Source organism: Aethalodelphis obliquidens, unplaced genomic scaffold (assembly GCF_003676395.1).
Source record: "Aethalodelphis obliquidens isolate GAN/ISIS:26980383/991018 unplaced genomic scaffold, ASM367639v1 scaffold64, whole genome shotgun sequence".
In the NCBI taxonomy this organism is placed as follows: Eukaryota; Metazoa; Chordata; class Mammalia; order Artiodactyla; family Delphinidae; genus Aethalodelphis; species Aethalodelphis obliquidens.
This window is the reverse complement of record NW_020838008.1, coordinates 833,067-855,751: the sequence shown is the minus strand read 5'-3', so window position 1 is coordinate 855,751 and position 22,685 is coordinate 833,067. Positions and strand designations below refer to the sequence as shown.

Below are 22,685 nucleotides of genomic sequence, written 5' to 3'. Positions count from 1 at the left end.
GAGTGAAGTAAGTCAGAAAGAGAAAAACAAATATCGTATATTAACGCATATATGTGGAATCTAGAAAAATGGTACAGATGAACTGGTTTGCAAGGCAGAAATAGTGACACAGATGCAGAGAACAAACGTATGGACACCAAAGGGGGAAAGCGGGGCTAACAGTGGTGGGATGAACTGGGAGATTGGGATTGACATATATACACTAATATGTATAAAACAGGTAATTAATAAGAACCTGCTGTATAAATAAATAAATAAGAAAAAAATTAGAATTTGGCAGCTATCACAAAACTCACTCCTGGACATACTATTTTCTCAAGTAGCCTCAACAGGGTGCTATGTTTGAAATCAAAGAAATCTCCTTGGTGCATTCCCTTTAACAAGGGATAATTAAGCTACTTAATATTTTCAACACAAGGAACAATCACAGATTAGGCACAATATAGGTTTCTCAGTTATCAGTGAACAAATGTATGATTTAAATATCTGCTGTGTTTTAAGTATCTTTGACTATTTTAGTATGTATCAGCTGCAGTTCAAAACAGTTTGACCCCCAACATCTGAAGCGATTTCTCTGTGGTCACAAAACAATTAGCCTTTCGGGAAGCCAGGTCTCCTGGTCTCATAAATACAGCTCTTTACACCACATCATTCCATCTGATTTCCTCCCTGTGTTACCCAGCAAGGTTCTATACATTCTACAGCTTTCCCATGCTTCAGTCTTTGGATGTCTACTAATAAGGTCAGATTTTTATCAACAATCTATAGTAGGTCAATACCCGTCACAGGCAGTTGTTAAGATGCACAGCAGGGACTTCCCTGGTGGCGCAGTGGTTAAAAATCCACCTGCCAATGCAGGGGACACAGGTTCGAGCCCTGGTCCTGGAAGATCCCACATGCCATGGAACAACTAAGCCCACAAGCCACAACTACTGAGCCTGCATGCCACAACTACTGAAGCTCACGCACCTAGATCCTGTGCTCCGCAACAAGAGAAGCCACCGCAATGAGAAGACCAGGCATCACAACAAAGGATAGCCCCCACTCGCTGCAACTAGAGAAAGCCCATGCACAACAACCAAGACCCAATGCAGCCAAATAAATTAATAAATAATATTTATTAAAAAAAAAAAAGATTTATAGTAACCTTCAAAACTCCCCCAGTGATTGGATTATTAAGAGAGAGAACCATCGTTAAAACTTAAAGCTCTGGGGCTTCCCTGGTGGTGCAGTGGTTGAGAGTCCACCTGCCGATGCAGGGGACGCGGGTTTGTGCCCCGGTCTAGGAAGATCCCACGTGCCGCGGAGCAGCTGGGCCCGTGAGCCATGGCCGCTGAGTCTGCGCGTCCGGAGCCTGTGCTCCGCAACGGGAGAGGCCACAACAGTGAGAGGCCCGCGTACCACAAAAAAAAAAAAAAAAAAAAAAAACTTAAAGCTCTGAACTCCTCTACCAGGGCTCTTTTTTGTGTATCTGCTATGCTACTCAGATAAAAGGCGATATAATATGTAGAAGTATGTCTCAATTCATAAATCTCATTCCAGCGAATAAGTTCTATGATTTTTAATAAATAATTTTTGTGGCTTTCCAAAAATATCACCATTAAGTCTAATGACAGCAACTATAAGTAAGAAGAAAGAGTTTACATACTAAAGGGCTAAAATAAAGAGTTCACCAAGGGACTTTCACTCCAAGGAATTACTGGTAGACCTCTACCAAGGCAAAGGTTATTGCTTCGTTTCTAGAATCTTGAAGGGAAAAGAAGTCTTATCAGGAAAGAAGAATGTGCAATTAAAATAATATTATATCAGTGAAGTTCTAAGTGAAGACATCACCCTAAAATTTAATTTTATAACTTTTCCAATCTACGTTTGGGACCACCACAATATGTGAAAAGGCAAATCAGCTCTTCTGTAACACTGAACAAAATTTTCTGAGAACCTGCCATATACTAAATATACTTTCTATGCAGAGGTATATACAATGCCACTGTACTTTCACAAATGCTCATTGTTCACATGTAACACTAGTAACTCAGAAAGGTTCTACTGCCAAAACTCCTTCACTCTAGCCACCAATACAGGTATTTTGATTTTGAATCACAAGTTCAAAATCCAATTATTTACAACTAAGCAAGAAGCATAATTTAAAATAAGAATCTCTAGTGAAATTATCTTTTTAAGCACAGTAAGAATAGATTACAAAAATGACAGTATCCTTTGCCAGAAACATACCTGTTTAACTTTAGCTTCAAACTCTGAATCATTTTTATCAAAGATCACTTGAGCAAGACGCATCTGTTCAGCTGTTGCCTGGAAAAGCACATACAACTGTTCAAGATTGGAGCACCAAAAATACAAGTTAGATGCCAAAATCTGGTATAAACAGATAAAAACTCTCTATCACTGTGGTAACAGAAATACTGATTGACTAAAAAAAAGGACTCTGAATTTAGACCTCTTAAATGTCTACAGTGTATTCCCAAAAGGTAAATAAGCATCAAATTAAATAGCATAAAGGTCCCAGTCCTTTGACCAAAAGACCTGAAGTCCTGTTCATCTTCATTAGCCTTGTGACTCATTTGAATTTTCTTTTTTGAATTTTCTTTCCCCTGGGCAGATGAAGTTACAGCGTAACAGAAAGTGGAAGAACAGGAAGCAGTGGAAACAACCGCCAGGATACAGGCTTAGACACAACCTTGCTGTCAAAAAGCAAAAAACCTCTGCTATCAACTCAAAAAAGGTCAGTTCGGAAGGGAAAAGGCTGTATTTATCTAAATAAAAATTATTTTTTAAGTTACATTTTTATTTTTAACCACAATTTTAAAATGGTTTTAACAGAATTTTAAGGAAGCAACTTTCAAACGCTTAGTCAACTATGTAGAAAACTCTTTTCCAGTTGCTTTTTTCACTCAAAATCCTTCTTAAAAAAAAATTCAAATTACCGAATTTTTGAGGTTTCCTTTTGTAGTATTTCTGGCAATTAAAAATTAGAAAGGTTTTTTTTATTTATTTATTTATGGCTGCGTTGGGTCTTTGCTGCTGTGCGTGGGCTTTTCTCTAGTTGTGGTGAGCAGGGACTACTCTTGTTGCGGTGTGCGGGCTTCTTATTGCCGTGGCTTCTCTTGTTGCGGAGCACAGGCTCTAGGCGTGCGGGCTTTGGTAGTTGTGGCTCGCGGGCTCTAGAGCACAGGCTCAGTAGTTGTGGTGCACAGGCTTAGTTGCTCCGTGGCATGTGGGATCTTCCCAGACCAGGGCTCGAACCCGTGTCCCCTGCATTGGCATGCAGATTCTTAACCACTGCACCACCAGGGAAGCCCAGAAAGATATTTTTTGAATGAGGAAACTTTGGGGAATTCCCTGGCAGTTCAGTGGTTACAACTCCGTGTTTTCACTGCCAAGGGTGTGGGTTCTGTCCCTGGTCAGGGAACTAAGATCCCACAAGCCATGTGGCACAGCCAAAGAAATAATAAAAAATAAGAAATTTGAAAAAGGTAACTCTTGTGCATCAGTTAATAGTAACATACCAACCATTGCTAGCTAAAATCTTTACTAACTCCCAACATAAATATTTTTAAAGTTAAATCATTTAAATTACTGAATGAGCTTGGGGGGGAGGGGAGACCCACCAAGTGCTAATAATAAACAACTTTTTAAAAATATATTTATGTATGTATGTATGTATGTATGTATGTATGTACGGCTGCATTGGGTCTTCATTGCTGTGTGCAGGCTTTCTCTAGTTGCGCAGAGCAGGGGCTATTCTTCTTTGCAGTGTGCGTGCTTCTCATTGCGGTGGCTTCTCTTGTTGCGGAGCACGAGCTCTAGGCGTGTGGGCTTCAGTAGTTGTGGCACGCAAGCTCAGTAGTCGTGGCTTACGGGCTCTAGAGCGCAGGCTCAGTAGTTGTGGCGCACGGGTTTAGTTGCTCTGCAGCATGTGGGATCTTCCCGGACCAGGGCTCGAACCCGTGTCCCCTGCATTGGCAGGCTGATTCTTAACCACTGTGCCACCAAGGAAGTCCCAACAAACAACTTTTCACCTTTGCTTTTAATATAGATTCATAATAATCTCAATGGGGGTGGAGGGGGAGAGGTTGTTAGTGTTTTTTACAATGTAAAAACGCTTCTCACAAGAGCTTTCCAGTCCATGTTGTTGGTTGATTATACAAGCTCCCACTACCTTTGGTCTGTTCCCTCCAATCCAATGGCCAATCCTTTCATCCCAACCTATGCCTGGTGTGACCTCAGTTGTAGTGTTACATTACACCCAGAAAGATGTTTGTACAGTTTCTACACACACGGCAAATTTTACCTCAATCCTAACCAGTATATATAAGGGCCTTTTTTACACACACCCTCAAGTGAGAAGTCCCAATGCAGCAGCCAAAAGGACCAAGGTATGAAATAACTGAATGAAGTAAAAAGGAAAACCAAAGGGGAAGGTGAGTTCTGGAAGACGGCACTTCCACGTTATACATCTGAGCTTTGGGTAGTGGCAACCTTTTATGAAAGTAAGCCACTGGGATAAAAAAACTATATATATATATATATATATATATATATATATATATATATATATATATATAAAACTGAATCACTCTGCTGTACAGCAGTAATTAACACAACATTGTAAATCAACTATACTTCAATAAAAATAAAAAATAATTTAAAAATTAAAAAATAATAAACTAAAAAGAAAAAAAGTAAACCAATGTGGCCCTTAGTGCCAAAACCCTGCATGATTAATTTTTGCCCATTTTTCCTGATAGCAATCACTTCTACTCTGAATTTCAAATCTAGAAATTGTACCTCAACACATATTCATTGAGCCCTGCTGCAACCCAAGCAATATGAATGTTCATCACTTACCATTAAATTTCCTTAAATTACAAAATTTTCACAAAGCCCACAAGAAAATAACAGTGACCCATAAGGTAACTATCTAATACCAAAAACTATTTATTTGGTACTTACATATTTTTCTCTTATATCAAAAACAAAATACTAATCACACTACTTTGTAGGAATACATAATCAATTGTAAATACCTATATCATAATGCTTATTAGCTGCATACAAGTCTACAGGATAGGTCTTGCATTTTACTTACTCTGAATTCTTCATTACTACCCAAACACTACAGGGAGCCATTGTTACACCTAATACATCCAGGATAGCTTTCTTAGAATAAATACAAAGATGTGAAACTACTAGGTCAAAGAAGTATATAGAAAAATGTTAAAAGTAGTTTCATACCATCTGCTCAAAAATGCTCTTCACAAAGGCTGCAAAACTTTATACTCAATTAACAGTGTAAAAGAGCCTGCTTCCTCAAACTCCAGTCTAAAAAAATGCAAATTTAACCAATTAAAAATGATCTCTATTTGGTTTGATTTTTACTTCTTAGATCATTAGAGTAATCTTTTAAAAATACACTTACTGGGACTTCCCTGGTGGCGCAGTGATTAAGAATCCGCCTGCCAATGCAGGGAACATGGGTTCAAGTCCTGGTCCGGGAAGATCCCACATGCCGCGGAGCAACTAAGCCCGTGCGCCACAACTACCAAGCCTGCACTCTAGAGCCCGCAAGCCACAACTATTGAGCCCACATGCCACAGCTACTGAGGCTGGTGCGCCTAGAGCCCATGCTCCCCAACAAGAGAAGCCACCGCGATGAGAAACCCGCGCACCACAACGAAGAGTAGCCCCTGCTTGCTGCAACTAGAGAAAGCCCGTGCACAGCAACAAAGAACCAACACAGCCAAAAATAAATACATAAATAAATTTTTAAAAAATAAAAATACACTTACTAATATGGCAATGATAAAAAGACTATAAGAGGGAGTAGTAGAGCCGAAAACATCTTCATTTTGCAACCATCACAGTAAAGCCTATTTCAAACAAGAATCATCAACGAATGCTGATTCTAAAGGGGAAAGCTTGATGAGGAAGAGGTTATTTACACATGGTCTCAAAGTGTCTCCACAAAGATTATTTTTTAGTTGCTGGCAGAAATCTAGTAAACAACAAATTAGGGGAAATGGGAAAATCTGGACTCAGTGATCAAAATTAACATCCTCAGGGAGGGGCAGAGAGACATCACGTGACTCTACATATGGTACTCAGAAATACTCAATGTCGGTTAAACAGCATTCCTGAGATCTATAACCTGAATCTCATCAGAAGGAAACATCAAAACACAAATTCAAATTGAACATTTTTTACAGTAATTGGCCTTCTTCAAAATTGCTATTATTTCAGAAGACCAAGAAAGGTTAAGAACAGTTCCAGATTAATGAAGACTAAAAAAGCATGTCAAGCAAAGGGGATGTGATGATGCTATACTGGAAGAAGGAAACGTGCTATAAAGGACATTACTGGAGTAACTGACATTACTGGAATAAATGAAAGTTCCACATTGACAAAACCGGAATATTAACTGTAGAGAAAGAACACTGTAACAATGATACATTTAAGAAATTTGATAGTGGAATTATGTTTGTATAAAGAAACATCTTTGTTCTAACTTTATAGCAAACCTAAAATCCTGTGGACAACAACAACACAGGATAAAACTAGGTGACAAGGTATCCCTTACAAACCTCAAAATACAAAGAGGAAAAGAAAAAACAACAGATACAAGATCTGCATGGTAATAATTGTGGCAGAGGCCAGCACTGGGGTGTTTGACTGGCCTAAGAACAGGGAAACCCCAAGTAGCCAAGAGGCACTTACTGGAAAGTAAGGTGGGCCAATTTGAGCACAGCACCTGGCACTATAGGGTTTTGACAACTCCAAGAGCAAACTATGTGTGAGGATTGCAGAAAGGTTTAAATAGGCTGGGGTAGTTACCATCATAAACTACTGAAACTAACCAGCTAAGGTTCCCATCAAGAGAAAATACTGGGAGTAAAATCAAAACTGGGCCACATATATAGAAAAATCTAAAAAAGTCCACACTGAGGGAGGAGAACAAAGACAGGAAATCTCAGAAAGCAAGCCAACATAATTATTCAGAAAAAGAGGAAACACTATGAAATTAGAAAAGCCACTTTGAACCATGGTGCCATGTTAAAGTCCAAGAAGACTCATTTCACATAAAAATGAGCAATAGAAAATTAAAGGTCAAATCCCATACAAAGTTACTATAAGAGAAAAAGAATATAAGCAGATTAATACCCACCAAAACCAATGACAGTACACCAAAAAAGGTGCCTAGGAAAAAAGCAAAACTGCTATCTTCTGTTTCAAAATGCACTAAAAGACTGAGCATGAAGAAAACAATAAAGACGTAAAAGAATAACATTTTATATCTAAGTTTTTCTAATTCAGAAATGAAAATGAAGACTAAACTAGAAGGAACACAAAAATAAACTTAACAGTTAATGCTACAAGAGAAATAAAAGGTGAAAGAGGAAAAATACTTTAAGTAAAAAATTTAAAAAAGGAAAAAGAAAAGATAAAAGAATGGTAGAAAGAAAGTATCAAATGTTGAATGTAGGCAAAAGACAACTCAACCTGAATCTGTGGAGAATACAAGTCTCTGAAGAAGACAAGGACAGAAAGGAAACAGTACAAATGTTTAAAGCTAAAATTCAAGAGAAATGTCTGGAAAGCAAATAGAATAATGTTCAAATTTGTGAAAGAAAACACACCATACTTAAGAACATCAACCCATAACAACCCATACTGAGAAATTTTCTAGTAAAATATCTGGACTCTAAAAAATATCCATCGTGCATGTAGGCAGAAATGACAAAAGACTTACAAGGGAAAGAAATCAGTGTGTCATTAAACTTGTCAAAAGCAGTGCTTTATGCAAAAAGAAAATTAAGTAACATTTTAAGATACTCAAATACAGAAAATATGAGCCTAGCATTTATAGAGAGCAAAACTGACTTTATGCTCAAATAGAAAGGGCATAAATTGTTACCAGCACGGAAGAAAACAGGAAAAAGGCTTATTCTCATGAGCCTTTCCTGAGGAATCAATAACAGCATTGGCTTCAAACAACCAAAATGACTAGAGATACTGACCTAAGTATTAATGGTGACTGTTAAGCATATACTTATTGTAGAAGTAAAACTAAATGATGTCTCAAATGGAGAAAGTACAGTATACAATGGGCACATGAACAGGGTATGTAGATACAGTATAATATTTAAAGGGGGGTAGAGGGGGAATCTTACAAGTTTCAGATGGAGCTTATCGGCTGATTCAGGTGCAATGGGTACCAAAGGCTGTACCCTGGAGCAGTGGGTGCACCAATCTGTCCTTCAGGCTGGCATTAGCAGCCACATCATTTTTTCACTTGATGACCACCTCTATCAAGTAAAATATGCTTTCAAGGCTATTAATGGAGGCGGTCTTGTATTAAGGCTCTCACAGTGAAAAACCAAGTAGTAACCATCATAAAAGAAAGCAGATAACAAGTTACTAAATTCCAGCAGAGTGACTAACTTATTCTAGATAACCAAAAACGCTGTGTCATGAAATAATGGAATGACAGCTGACAATGGTTCCCAGGTACAGAGTCACATTATGAGACAGCAAACAGCAAAAAAAAAGGATGGCTATGAGATCCCTGTTTGTGTCGAAGAATTGTAGACACTTACTTCCCAGGTCCATACACAGAGTGCCTCTTGGTTGTTGAATAATTTTCACCAATACTAATAAAGATCAAGGCCCTCAGATGTGCAAGTGTGATCATCCTGCAAGTTACTATCAGTTTAAAAGCTACTACAAAAGAAGCTGAAGCAAATAAACGAAGCAGTTTCCTTGAAATTTCAAGTCGGCAGAAATTATTCAGTTAGACATTTGTTCTATCAACTGACTTCAAGATAAAGTTTAAAATTCTAAATTCAGAACATTTTTACAGAATCAGAGACTGATACACACATTGTTGCTCCAGCAAAGGATGTAAACATTTATATCAGGACTCCCCTGGTGGCGCAGTGGTTAAGAATCCGCCTGCCGGGCTTCCCTGGTGGTGCAGTGGTTGAGAGTCCGCCTGCCGATGCAGGGGACACTGGTTCGTGCCCCGGTCCGGGAAGATCCCGCATGCGGCGGAGCGGCTGGGCCCGTGAGCCATGGCCGCTGAGCCTGCACGTCGGGAGGCTGTTGCTCCGCAACGGGAGAGGTCACAACAGTGAGAGGCCCGCGTACCGCAAAAAAACAAAAAAAAAAGAATCCGCCTGCCAATGCAGGGGACATGGGTTCGAGCCCTGGTCCGGGAAGATCCCACATGCCGCGGAGTAACTAAGCCCATGCGCCACAACTACTGAGCCTGTGCTCTAGAGCCTGCGAGCCACAACTACTGAGCCCACGTGCCTAGAGCCCATGCTCCGCAACAAGAGAAGCCACCGCAATGAGAAGCCCGCACACCGCAACAGAGTAGCCCCCACTTGCCCCAACTAGAGAAAGCCCGCACGCAGCAATGAAGACCCAACGCAGCCAAAAAACTTAAATTAAAAAAATATGTATATATATAATTATACCATCCCCTGGTTCTGAAGAAACTAGTATTCTCAGTGTAGAAGTGATCAAAATGTAATATAAAAGAAGTGAAAATCCTGTAGTCCTGAATTTGAACTATCAGCATTACTAACTCATAAGGCATTTTACTTTTAACTGTCCACTGGAGAGACCTATAAACAATGACAAGCCCAGTAACAATAAACATCAGTTACCAGATTGAGGTCTCTAAGTGCCATTTCCTACTAAAAGATGCCAGGATTCCTTAGAGCAATGTCTGATCTAGGTACACAGCAGGAATTATACAAAATAAGTCTGGAATAACTCATCATACCAGTTTATGAAGAAACCATCAAAGATTACTAGAAAGTCAAAAAGCCCTCAGGAGCCAATTTGAAGAGACCTGGCCAAAGATAGGATAATTTCAACTTCAAAAAGGGTAATAACTAGAAATAACTGAAATCCTTCAAATGTTTAAATTCATAGGTTCACAATAATATTTTTAATACTAATTATTCACCTTTGGAGGATGACAGGTAACCAAGTAATTACTTTAAAAACCTGTAAATAGGGGCTTCCCTGGTGGCACAGTTGAGAGTTCGCCTGCCAATGCAGGGGACACAGGTTCGTGTCCCGGTCCGGGAAGATCCCACATGCTGCGGAGCAGCTGGGCCCGTGAGCCATGGCCACTGAGCCTGCGCGTCCGGAGCCTATGCTCTGCAACAGGAGAGGCCACAGCAGTGAGAGGCCGTGTACGAAAAACAAAACAAAACAAACCTATAAATATACTCTTCAAATGTGCAATGGTCAGGAAAAACAAGGAAAGACTGAAAAACTGTTGCAGATCAGAAGAGACTAAGGAGACATGAAAACAAATCCTGGAACAGAAAAGAGAACTTGGGACTTCCTTGGTGGTCTAGTGGTTAAGAATCTGCCTTCCAATGCACAGGACGCAGGTTCGATCTCTGGTCAGGGAACTAAGATCCCACATGCCATGGGGCAACTAAGCCTGTGCACTGCAACAAAAAGATCCCACATGCCACAAGGAAGATCCCGCGTGCCACAACTAAGACCTGACTCAGCCAAATAAATAAATAAATATTTAAAACAAGAAAGAAAAGAGACCTTAGTGGAAAAACTAGGGAAACCCAAATAAAGACTGTATTAATTTAATAATATTGTGCCAATGTTATTATCTTACTCTTGACAAATAATTATATAAGACAGAAGTTAGTAAACTATAGCCTAAGATCTGATTTTTGTATGGTGTGCCAGCTAAGAAAGGTTTTAAAATTTTTTAAATGTTGTAGGGACTTCCCTGGTGGTCCAGTGGTAAAGAATCTGCCTTCCAATGCAGGGGACACGGGTTCGATCCCTGGTTGGGGAACTAAGATCCCATATGCCATAGGACAACTAAGCCCATGCGCCACAACTACTGAGCTCAGGCGTCTCAACTAGAGAGCCTGGGTGCCGCAAACTACAGAGCCCATGCACTCTGGTGCCTACACACCTCAACTAGAGAAAACCCGCAAGCCACAACTAGAGAGAAGCCCGCACGCCACATTGAAGAACCCGCATGCTGCAACAAAAATCCCTCATGCCCCGCAAGCTACAACTAAGACCCAACACAACCAAACATAAATAAATTTTTAAAAAAAAATGTTGTAATACAACAAAAACAAAGAAGGAACATGCAACAGAGATTGTGTGTGGCCTGCAGAGCATGAAATACTTGCCATCTGACCCTTTTTGGGAAAAGTTTTCCAACATTTGATATAAAATGTTAGCATTAAGGGAAGATTGGTACATGTTGTAGAGACCTCTGTATCATTTTCCAACTTTTCAGCAAATCTTCCAAAACACTCATTCCAAAACAGTTTTTTAAAGAAAGAAAGAATAGAAACTACAGTAGAAATAAACGAAATAAACAAGAGAAAAACAACAAAATTGACAAACCTTTTAGCTAGAACAAGCAAGAAAAGAGAGAGAAGCCTCAAGTTATTAAAATTAGGAATGAAATAGGGAACATCACTACAAACTTTAGAGGAATAAAAAGGATTATAAGAAAATAACCATGAACAAGTGTATGCCATCAAGCTGGATAACCTAGACAAAAATCAACAATTTTGTCTAAAAAGGCAAATTCCTAAAAAGACACAAACTACTGAAACTGACTCAAGAAGAACTGAAAATCTGTTAACAAGTGATTGAACTCGTCATCAAAGAAGTTCCCAGAAAGAAAAACCCAGGCCCAGATGGCTTCACTGGTAAATTCTACCGAACAATGAAAGAACATCAATCACCAATTTTTCACAAACTTTCCCGAAAAAATAGAGAAGGGAACATTTTCTATATCATTCTATGTGGCCAGTATTACCCTGATACCAAAAGCAAAGACAACTAGAGAAAAATATCCCCCCACAAAATCCTAGCAAACCTTACCATACCAGCAACTTACCAATATGTACAATGACCAAGTTAAGTTTACCCTAAGAACGCAAGGTTGTTTAACATTTTAACGTAATACACCATATTAATAGAATAACAGACAATACCCACATGATTATTTCAGTAGACATAGAAAAAGAATTTGATAAGATCCAATACCCTTTTAGGATAAACAAACAAAAAAACCCCAACAAATCAGAAATAGAAGGGAACTTCCTCAACCTAATAAAGTCAACTTAAAAAACCTACAATTTAACATTCTACTTAATGGTGAAAGACAACTGAAAGCTTTCCTCCTAAGATCAAGAACAAAATAAGGATGTCTGTTCCAGCCATTTGTACTGAAGAGTCTAATCAATGCAATTAGACAGGGAAAGTCCTTAGGCAATTAAGCAAGGCAAGTAGAATATATGCATGAACTAAATTCTTACAGCTTTAAAATATTAGTACACACAGACACACACTCTCTCAGAAAAATGCCAAAACTTGAGAAAAACACATTAAAAGTATTACACAGGATAGGGCCAACAGCAATTTGGTAAATAACCATCATGAAACTATTCATCCATGAAGCATTATCTTTCTATAAAATCAAAAAGTTTCTGTTATAAAAATTATTAAATCATAAAGTAGAGCTTCTGTTTTATCGCTAGAAAGATCTTAAGAGGTAGTAATACAGTTCAACTCCATACTATACCCCTAAGTAATTTACTCACGCTTTATGCTAGGTGTTACTGGCACAAACCTCCTAACTACCAGAGGTGTGTAGTATCCAGTATATCAATCATGCTGCCTCCCAACAAGGGAAGAAGCTATTTGAACAGTCTAAGAATGCAGTCATGACAGTCTAGGCTAGTGTGGCCACAAGAAGGAAGGAATGTAAAAGGAGATGTTTCTTCTGTCACTTTACATTTGAAGACTGAGAAAAGTGACTACAACATGCACAAGAACTGGGAGAACCCAGTCTGCATTAGTCATAGGAAATCTTCAAGAATCAAATGAAAAGAGGCACAGAGAAAGATGGAAATGAGAGTTCCAGGCAAGGTGGAAAGCAGTCAACGGTACATTAAGAAAATCACCAGAACTCTAAAGCAGGTGTCTGTACCAAGAAAATAAAATGAGGGACTTCCCCAGTGGTCCAGTAGGTAAGACTCTGCGCTCCCCATGTAGGGGGCCTGAGTTTGATCCCTGGTCAGGGAACTAGATCCTACATGCTGCAACTAAGAGTTCGCATGCCGCAACTAGAGCCGGCATGCCGTAACTAAAGATCACGCATGCTACAGTTCAGACCCAGCACACCCAAAATAAACAAATAATTAATAAATAAATAAATATAAAATAAAAATTATGTTTTTTTGAAAAATACAATGAGCAGAACTTTCTGGGATGAGGGTGATGTTCTGTATCTTGATAGGAGACTGGGTTACACAAGTATATGCATCCTACAAAAAATGATCTGATACACTTAAAATGTCTGTATGTAAATTTCACATATAAAAAAAGAGAAACCTAGATAAATATTAAACTCTAGTTAATGATATATAAGCTAAAGTGTTCAAGGGTAAAGTATCTCTTCACTTTGAAACGCATCAAAAAAAAAATAAGATAGCATGATGGATAGCTAGTCAGATGTGGTAAAACAAATACAGCAAAAAAGGTAATTGTGAGTTTATGGGTGTTTGCTGTACAACTCTTTCAGCTTCTCGTTATATTTGAACATTTTCATAATAAAATGTTAGGGGGGAAAAATTTCAGCAGATCAAAAAAAGAGGTCTGGAAAAAGGTCAAAAAGAAAGGGCAAGGGACTTCCCTGGTGGCGCAGTGCTTAAGAATCCGCCTGCCAATGCAGAGGACACGGGTTCGAGCCCTGGTCCAGGAAGATCCCACATGCCGTGGAGCAGCTAAGCCCATGCACCACAACTACTGAGCCTGCGCTCTAGAGCCCATGAGCCACAACTACTGAGCCCATGTGCCACAACTACTGAAGCCCACGCACGTAGAGCCTGTGCTCCGCAACAAGAGAAGCCACAGCAATAAGAAGCCCGCGCACAGCAACGAAGAGTAGCCCCCTCTCGCTGCAACTAGAGAAAGACCGCGTGCAGCAACGAAGACCCAACAAAGAAGGAAGGAAGGAAGGAAGGGAGGGAGGGAGGGAGGGAGGGAGGGAGAAGCAAAGGAAAAGAAGGGGAAAACACAGATGTTAAACAGCAGCTAAAATAAAAAATATAAACGAAGACAGAGAAAGACAAGTATTATATGATATCACTTATATATGGAATCTAAAAAATAATACCGGACTTCCCTGGTGGTCCAGCTGTTAAGACTCCACACTTCCACTGCAGGAGGTGTGGGTTCAATCCCTGATCAGGAAAGTTCCGCATGCCACGCAGTGCAGCAATCAATCAATAAATCAATCAACCAGTAAAATAAAAAATAATAGCAATGAATCGATATACAAAACAGAAATGGACTCACAGACATAGAAAACAAACTTATAGTTACCAAAGGGGAAAGAAAGCAGAGGAGGGATAAATTAGAGGAGTACGGGATTAACAGATACAAACTACTTTACAGAAAATAGTTAAGCAACAAGGATTTACTGCAAGAAAAAGGGAACTGTATTTGATATAATAACCTATAATGGACAATAATCTGAAAAAATATATATATATATATAAAACTGAATCACTCTGCTGTACACCTGAAACTAACAATGTGTAAATCAACTATACTTCAATTAAAACACACACACACACACACACGCACACACATATATAATAAATGGGAAAAAATGCAAGAAAGTGAACTGCAAACCAGTTGTAGAAATTCACTCACTCACTGTATGATGTTTATTAGCAGAATGTGCCTGGTTCAAGACTTCTCACACAGAAAATATGGCATATAGAAATTTCACAGAGTATAAGATACACCAAAGCCAGGGACTCTGGCTGTAATATCTTTCTGAAAAGGGATGTAGGATCAATTAAAAGTAATAGGGCAAAGGAGAAGATAACTACAATAATAGCTCTAAAGGCAGGAATATTTAAACTTAAAAACTGCCAGAGAATTGTTTGTGCTTCCTAAATGTATACAAATTACAGAAACAAAGAAAGCTCCCCAATTCTATTATCTTATAAAATATTAATAAGAAAACACTCAAGTTGACAGACTTCCAGTAAAGATTATAAGCAGAATAGTTATTACCAACAGCATTTTGCTGTAGACAACAGTCTAGGGCTTCTACATATTTATTTTCATTTTATTTTTTTAACATCTTTATTGGAGTATAATTGCTTTACAACAGTGTGTTAGTTTCTGCTTTATAACAAAGTGAATCAGCTATACATAAACATACATCCCCATATCTCCTCCCCCTTGTGTCTCCCTCCCACCCCCCCATCCCACCCCTCTAGGTGGTCACAAAGCACAGAGCTGATCTCCCTGTGCTATGCGGCTGCTTCTGTTGTGCCCACACATTTCTAACCCTGAAGTCACTATTCATTACCATATGTAAGGTAAATACCAATTACTAATTTATTCAGACTTAGCTTTTTCAGCTTAAATACTGTGATTCTTTGCACTTCTCTTCAGTGATATCATGTTTTATTCCTAAGAGATTACAGACCACCTAGACATAACTTCTGAAAGCACAGCTGATGCACTTGACAGTGGTTTAACAAGTACAGTATTGCAATATTAGCATAGCACAGTGATGAAGTATAAAACATTTTAAATCAGAATTTTAAATATTTTTTTCCTTTGCTGACTGACCTAGTCCAGAGAAAATCTTTAAATATTCGAAAACCAAAGCACCAAACAAATTAGAGTATGATAGGCAAGTTGTCAGGCTGAGCTCCAGAATGTGTCAAGAGATCTGTACAGTTTGTGAAATCAGAGGAAAAAGCAGAATAAAGGGGTAAGTTAACAAGGTTATACACCCTCCCCTACAACAAACATCAGTGACATTTACCATACAACTGTCAAGTGGAAAAAAACTCTTGCCAAGAAAAATAGCATTACTAACTCTCTTTCTCTGGATCTCTCTTTCATTCACTTGGCTCATAAGAAGCTAAAGCTACTTTCACAATGAAGAATGTGTTCATAGCTTTTCTAGTGGAGCCAAATGTTTTGTGCTGGATCTGTCACCCAGTAAATTTGGAAAATATAATGAAGTAGGATTTTTTGTTTTTAATCACCCTTATGCCCACCATCCAAAGATAAGCATTATTAATATAGCCTACTAGTCTTTTTTCTTAAATGTTTTAACAGTTGTGCTATAATATTGGGTCCTTTCAATAACCGGGCCTTTTCCATCAAAATTTCAAATATTATAATCACTTCATAACTTATGTGGAATATACAATAAAAGCTGCCACTTCCCGAACACAACTTATGCAATTTCTAATTCCTTCCAACCATCCTGCAAAGTAAATATTGTGAGAATAATAACGGGAAACCTCGCTAAAATGGAATCAGGAGGCCAGAAGGGGAAGCTCTCATGCAGTACCACTAGAGGTCAATTACAGGAAAAACTATCATTGTAGGCCCCAATGGGAAAAGATGTACACTGCATCCCTACAAGAAATCAACTACTCCAGCAACTCAGCTAATGAGAAACCCTTATTACCCTGAACCTCACTTTTCTCTAATGGACTTGCTCCAAACAACCCCTCCCAACTTCCTCTTCCTCTATAAAATAAGGTTCCTCTGTTTCTGGGACTCGCCTATGGTTGTTTTTGTTTTGTTTTTTTAATTTCTTTGGCTGTGTCGGGTCTTACTTGTGGCACGCTGGATCTTCATTGAGGCATGTGGGATCTTTCACTGCGGCGCGTGGGCTCTTCGTTGCGGTGTGCGGGCTTCTCTCTAGTTATGGCATGTGGGTTTTCTCTTCTCTGGTTGTGGCGCAGGCTCCAGAGCACGTGGGCTCTGTAGTTTGCGGCATGCGGGCTCAGTAGTTGTGGCGCGCGGCCTCAGTTGCCCCGCGGCATGTGGGATCTTAGTTCCCCGATCAGGGATCGAACCCGCATCCCCTGCATAGGAAGGCAGATTTTCTACCACTGGACCACCAGGGAAGTCCCTTGCCTATGGTTTTTGCCGTGGCTTGCTTGTTCTGAATTGCAATTCTCTGCTATTCCCAAATAAGCCCATTTTTGCTCATAAAATAACTTTTATTTTTAAGTTCAATATTACCATACTTCATTTTACATTTTTAAAAACCGGAGTTTTTTATCTCCCCACATGATACTATATAATCAAATGACAAAACTGATTACGAGTTTATAAGACAAACCTATGTCCTATACGTCATAATATGATGCATTAAGGACAGATCATCAGGACTTCCCTGGTGGCGCAGTGGTTAAGAATCCGCCTGCCAATGCAGGGGACATGGGTTCGAGCCCTGGTCTGGGAAGATCCCACATGCCACGGAGCAACTAAGCCCGTGCACCAAAACTACTGAGCCAGCACGCCCTACAGCCCGTGCTCCACAACAAGAGAAGCCACCACAATGACAAGCCCACGCACCACAACGAAGAGTAGCCCCCGCTTGCTGCAACTAGAGAAAAGTTCGCACACAGCAACAAAGACCCAACGCAGCCAAAATTAAATTAATTTAAAAAAAAGATCATCGTTTCTGTGGTATTTCTACCAAAAATGCATAACCCCCCTCTCATCATGAGAAAATATCACACAAACTGAAATTGGGAGACATTGTACAAAATAAATGGCCTATATTCTTCAAATACATCAATGTCATGAAACAGAGACCACATTAAAAGAGACTAAAAAAGGGACTTCCCTGGTGGCGCAGTGCTTAAGAATCCACCTGCCAATGCAGGGGACACAGGTTCGAGCCCTGGTCCAGGAAGATCCCACATGCAGCAGAGCAACTAAGTCCATGAGCCACAACTACTGAGTCTGCGATCTAGAGCCCGCGTGCCACAACTACTGAAGCCCGTGCGCCTAGAGCCCGTGCTCTGCAACAAGAGAAGCCACCGCAACAAAGCGTAGCCCCTGCTTGCTGCAACTAAAGAAAGCCCACGAAGTGTGGCCCCCACTCCCTGCAACTACAGTAAGCCCGCCCACAGCAACAAAGACCCAACACAGCCAAATAAATAAAATAAATATATAAATAAATTTATTTTAAAAAAAAGAGACTAAAAAGAATTGACACCTGAATACAATGTATGATCAAGGACTTAATTAGCTAAAAACAACACTATTGGGACAATCCGGAAAATATGAATACAATGTACAGGTTATATTAGATGAGTTAACATCCTGATTTTTGATAACTGTACTGTGATTACATAAAATAAGATCCTCGTTTTTTAAAAATATACACACTAAAGTATTTAGGGGTAAAGATGCACCATATCTGCAACTTATTCTCCAAAGGTTCAGGGGAAAAGCTGTGTGTAGTTTCTCCTTTGTAGAAGGAGAGAGAAAAGGATAAATTAGTAAACATGGTAAATATGTAAAATCTGGGGGGATATGGAAGAAGGATATTCGAGAATTATGTATACTACTCTTGAAACTTTTCTCTAACTCTCCAAGCATTTTTTTTTTTAAACTAAGGTTCAAAGAGACTTAAGTAATACATCTAATTGGTAAAGTGGTAAACTTAGGTCCCAAACCCAGGTTTATTCAGATTCAAAAGAGCTCAGCGGTTTTTCTCTTACATCCTGCTACCTCCATAGGGTATCACAGTACACCTCTACCATTGCACATTTAGAATTGGGCGATAAGCATCTTGTGGAATGAAGCACACACACCCCACCCCCAATTTCAGGTTGCTTCCTTAGGAAGTACTTCCCAGAATGGGGTTAATGGATAAATGAACATGGACAATTTTACTAATACTCCTTTGAGAAATTCTCACAAAACTTTTTTTTTTTTACAAGGAAAATCAGAAATCTAAGGGTCTAGGAATCCTTCTCAAAGCTCAGTGGGCAGCTTTTTTCTTCTAATTATATAAAATGAGCCATCCCCAAAGGGCCAATGGAAAAATGATTAGGGACAACACTTGGCAGGAAGGGAGCCCTCCTTCCTCCATTCCGGAGACTTTGATTCTCTGGAAATCATTCCAAGGATTTTATTTGGGTGGAAGATGGAGATAGTTTACATTCCCAACAATTCACTTTTAATATTTAATTTTTACTGATTTGATAAATAACAAAATAAAATGTTTTAATTTATATTTGACTGTAGCAGGATTGTACCTATGATTACTCATAACTTGTATTTAGGCTATTCATGAAACAAACATTTTCTTAAGCATTCATCTATACAGAGAAGGCCTACTCCATACAGAAAGTCCAAATTTTTCCCACAATAGCCAGTCTTTCTCGGTCAGTTGTGAATAAATACCTACCAGCGTAAGTGTATTTAGGAGCAAACACTAAATAAAAGATGTTTGTTGATAGCAGCAAAATACAAGGCTAACCTTATACTGGAAGATATGATGCAACCACTGAGTTGACTCCATCTCCTATGTCCCTTAACATTAACAGGGAACTTGTTAAAAAAAAGTACCTGTAGGGCTTCCCTGGTGGCGCAGTGGTTGAGAGTCTGCCTGCCGATGCAGAGGACATGGGTTTGTGCCCCGGTCCAGGAAGATCCCACATGCCGCGGAGCGGCTGGGCCCGTGAGCCACGGCCGCTGGGCCTGCGCGGCCGGAGCCTGTGCTCCGCAACGGGATAGGCCACAACAGTGAGAGGCCCATGTACCGCAAAAAAAAAAAGTACCTGTAATTAGCTATCAAAGTACAGTCAAATCATCAATCTGAAATTATGATAGACTGCATAAGGTTTATTTACTTACTTCCATACTGTCTCTGAAAAAATGTTTGCCAATCTAATCAACAACATGTATAAAATGCTCAATTCTGTACCATGTACTGTGCTTAGCTAGCATTTTACTTGGATTATCTCACTTCATTTAAAATAATACAAATTGAGAAGGAGGGACTATTTAACGTTAAATATTTTATACAAATGGATCTTGTTCATTAAAAGCCTTTCTAAGGGACTTCCCTGGTGGCGCAGTGGTTGCGAACCCGCTGCCAATGCAGGGGACACGGGTTCGAGCCCTGGTCCGGGAAGATCCCATATGCCGCGGAGCAACTAAGCCCGTGCGCCACAACTACTGAGTCCGTGTGCTACAACTACCGAAACCCGTGTGCCTATAGCCTGTGCTCCACAACAAGAGAAGCCACCACAATGAGAAGCCCGCACACCACAAAGAAGAGTAGCCCCCACTCACCACAACTACAGAAAGCCCACGCACAGCAACAAAGACCCAACACAGCCAAAAATTAATTAATTAATTAATTAAAAAAAAAAAAAAAAGCCTTTCTAAGATTAAAGCACTCTTCCTAGGGGGCTTCCCTGGTGGCGCAGTGGTTGAGAGTCTGCCTGTCGATGCAGGGGACACGGGATCGTGCCTCGGTCCAGGAAGATCCCACATGCCGCAGAGTGGCTGGGCCCTTGAGCCATGGTCGCTGAGCCTGCGCGTCCGGAGCCTCTGCTCCGCAACGGGAGAGGCCACAACAGTGAGAGGCCTGCGTACCACAAAAAAAAAAAAAAAAAGAAAAAAAGCACTCTTCCTAGGTAACGATGCATGAAAGAAAAGGAAGGTTTTGTTTGTTTGTTTTTTTGGCCACACCATGCAGCATGTGGGATTTTAGTTCCCGGAACAGGTATAGAACCCGCACGCCCTGCAGTGGAAGTGCAGAGTCTTAACCACTAGACCACCAAGGAAGTCCCAGAAAAGACAGCTTTTTAAAACTGTATAATTCAGGGACTTCCCAGGTGGTGCAGTAGTTAAGAATCCGCCTGCCAATTCAGGGGACATGGGTTCGAGCCCTGGTCAGGGAAGATCCCACATGCTGCAGAGCAACTAAGCCCGTGTGCCACAACTACTAAGCCTGTGCTCTAGAGCCTGCGAGCCACAATTACTGAGCCTGCAAGCTGCAACTACTAAAGCCCGCGTGCCTAGAGCCCTTGCTCTGCAACAGGAGAAGCCACTGCAATGAGAAGCCCGTGCACCGCAACAAAGAGTAGCCCCCCCTCGCCACAACTAGAGAAAGCCCGCGCGCAGCAACAAAGACCAAACACAGCCAAAAATAAATAAATATTTTTAAAAACTTGCATGATTCAGATATTTCTCTACTTCAGAGTATTACTTCTCCATATACTTGGGATTTTCGCATTACATTCCAGGGACACACCTAGATTACTAATAAAGAAAAGAAGGGACTTCTCTGGTGGTCCAGTGGTTAAGACTCCACGCTCCCAATGCAGGGGGGCCTGGGTTCGACCTCTGGTCCGGAACTAGATCCTGCATGCCGCAACTAAGAGCCAGCTAGCCACAACTAAGACCAGGCGCAGCCAAATAAATAATTTTTTTAAATAATAATAATAATAAGGAAAAGGAGATGGCTTAGGTGCTAACAGGTAGGAGGAAAAAGTTCAGGATTAAATAGTTAAGAAACAACGTCCCACACTACCTGAATCAGTATCTACTCTTTCCTATTATATACTACCTACCTTTTAAAAACAAGTTTCAAAATCCCAGGTTTCCTAAAAAAGAAAACATTAAAGTACATGTGCCCCCTTAATTTCTGTAATTTTAAACAAAGCAAACCAGAGTTCCACAAAAACTTACCTGTACCACTTGTTTCTGTAGTTGTGTTGCCTGTGTCGCTGAAATCTGTGGCTTTTCCCGAGCACCTCTGGACCGGTCACTGCTCACCGAAGTCATCATATACAGTATATACAAAATAATGTATGCACAAAATAGAAAATCTGAAAGAAAGCAGACACAGTAAGCAAAACTCCCAGATTATAGAAAATGACACGGATAAAATTCAGGGATAAGGAAGAAATGTGAGATAAAACATAAAGGTTCTCTAGAATGCAAGTTCTCAAGAAACAAACCATTAGGATTTTAGATTTTCCTGGTAGCTCTTAAGCCAATTTACTAAAGCAGTCTAAACGCCTATGGTTTATGATTATACCAATTTTAAACAAAAATATCAAATATCACCAATTTTAACCAGCAATTATTTTACCACTATATAACCAGCCCTCTGCATCCACAGATTCAACCAACCACGCAAAATATTAGAAAAAATTTTTTTTCAGAAAGTTTCAAAAACCAAAACTTTGAGTCTGCCACACTATCGCAACTATTTACATAGCATTTACATTATATTAGGTATTATAAGTAATCTAGAGATGATTTCCCATTTTTTAAATTTATTTATTTATTTTTGGCTGCATTGGGTCTTCGTTGCTTTCCCTAGTTGTGGTGCACGGGCTTCTCACCGCAGTGGCTTCTCCTGTTGTGGAGCACAGGCTCTAGGTGCGCAGGCTTCAGTAGTTGTGGCACACAGGCTCAGTAGTTGTGGCTCGTGGGCTCTAGAGCGCAGGCTCAGTAGTTGTGGCGCATGAGCTTAGCTGCTCCGCAGTATGTGGAATCTTCCCGGAAGAGGGATCAAACCTGTGACCCCTGCACTGGCAGGCGGATTCTTAACTACTGCCACCGGGGAAGTCCTAGAGATGATCTAAAGTATACAGGAGGATGTGTATAGGTTATATTCAAGAAATATCATGCCATTTCTTTTTTTTTTGGCCACGCCATGTGGCATGCGGAATCTTCGTTCCCCAACCAGAGATAGAACCCGTGTCCCATGCAATGGAAGCACAGAGTCTTAACCACTGGACAACCAGGGATGTCCCTATTATGCCATTTCTATAAGG

The 22,685-nt window shown here is 40.0% G+C and overlaps 1 protein-coding gene across 16 annotated transcripts in view; it reads right to left on the bottom strand.

Annotated features, from left to right (window-relative positions):
• Positions 1–22,685, bottom strand: part of UBAP2 (ubiquitin associated protein 2) — a 118,600-nt gene that overhangs the window by 60,268 nt on the left and 35,647 nt on the right. For 11 of the 16 annotated variants that reach the window (XR_003429173.1, XM_027089035.1, XM_027089051.1 and 8 more), the window contains 2 exons: positions 21,589–21,728; positions 2,233–2,328 (listed from right to left, as the gene is read on the bottom strand). Coding sequence is in view for 15 of the 16 variants with exons in the window: in XM_027089035.1 (XP_026944836.1) it covers positions 2,233–2,328; positions 21,589–21,687 (195 nt within the window). In the remaining variant the exon portion in view is untranslated. The remainder of the gene's footprint in view (positions 1–2,232; positions 2,329–21,588; positions 21,729–22,685) is intronic. The other 5 variants (XM_027089036.1, XM_027089046.1, XM_027089042.1 and 2 more) reach the window with 2 other exon arrangements.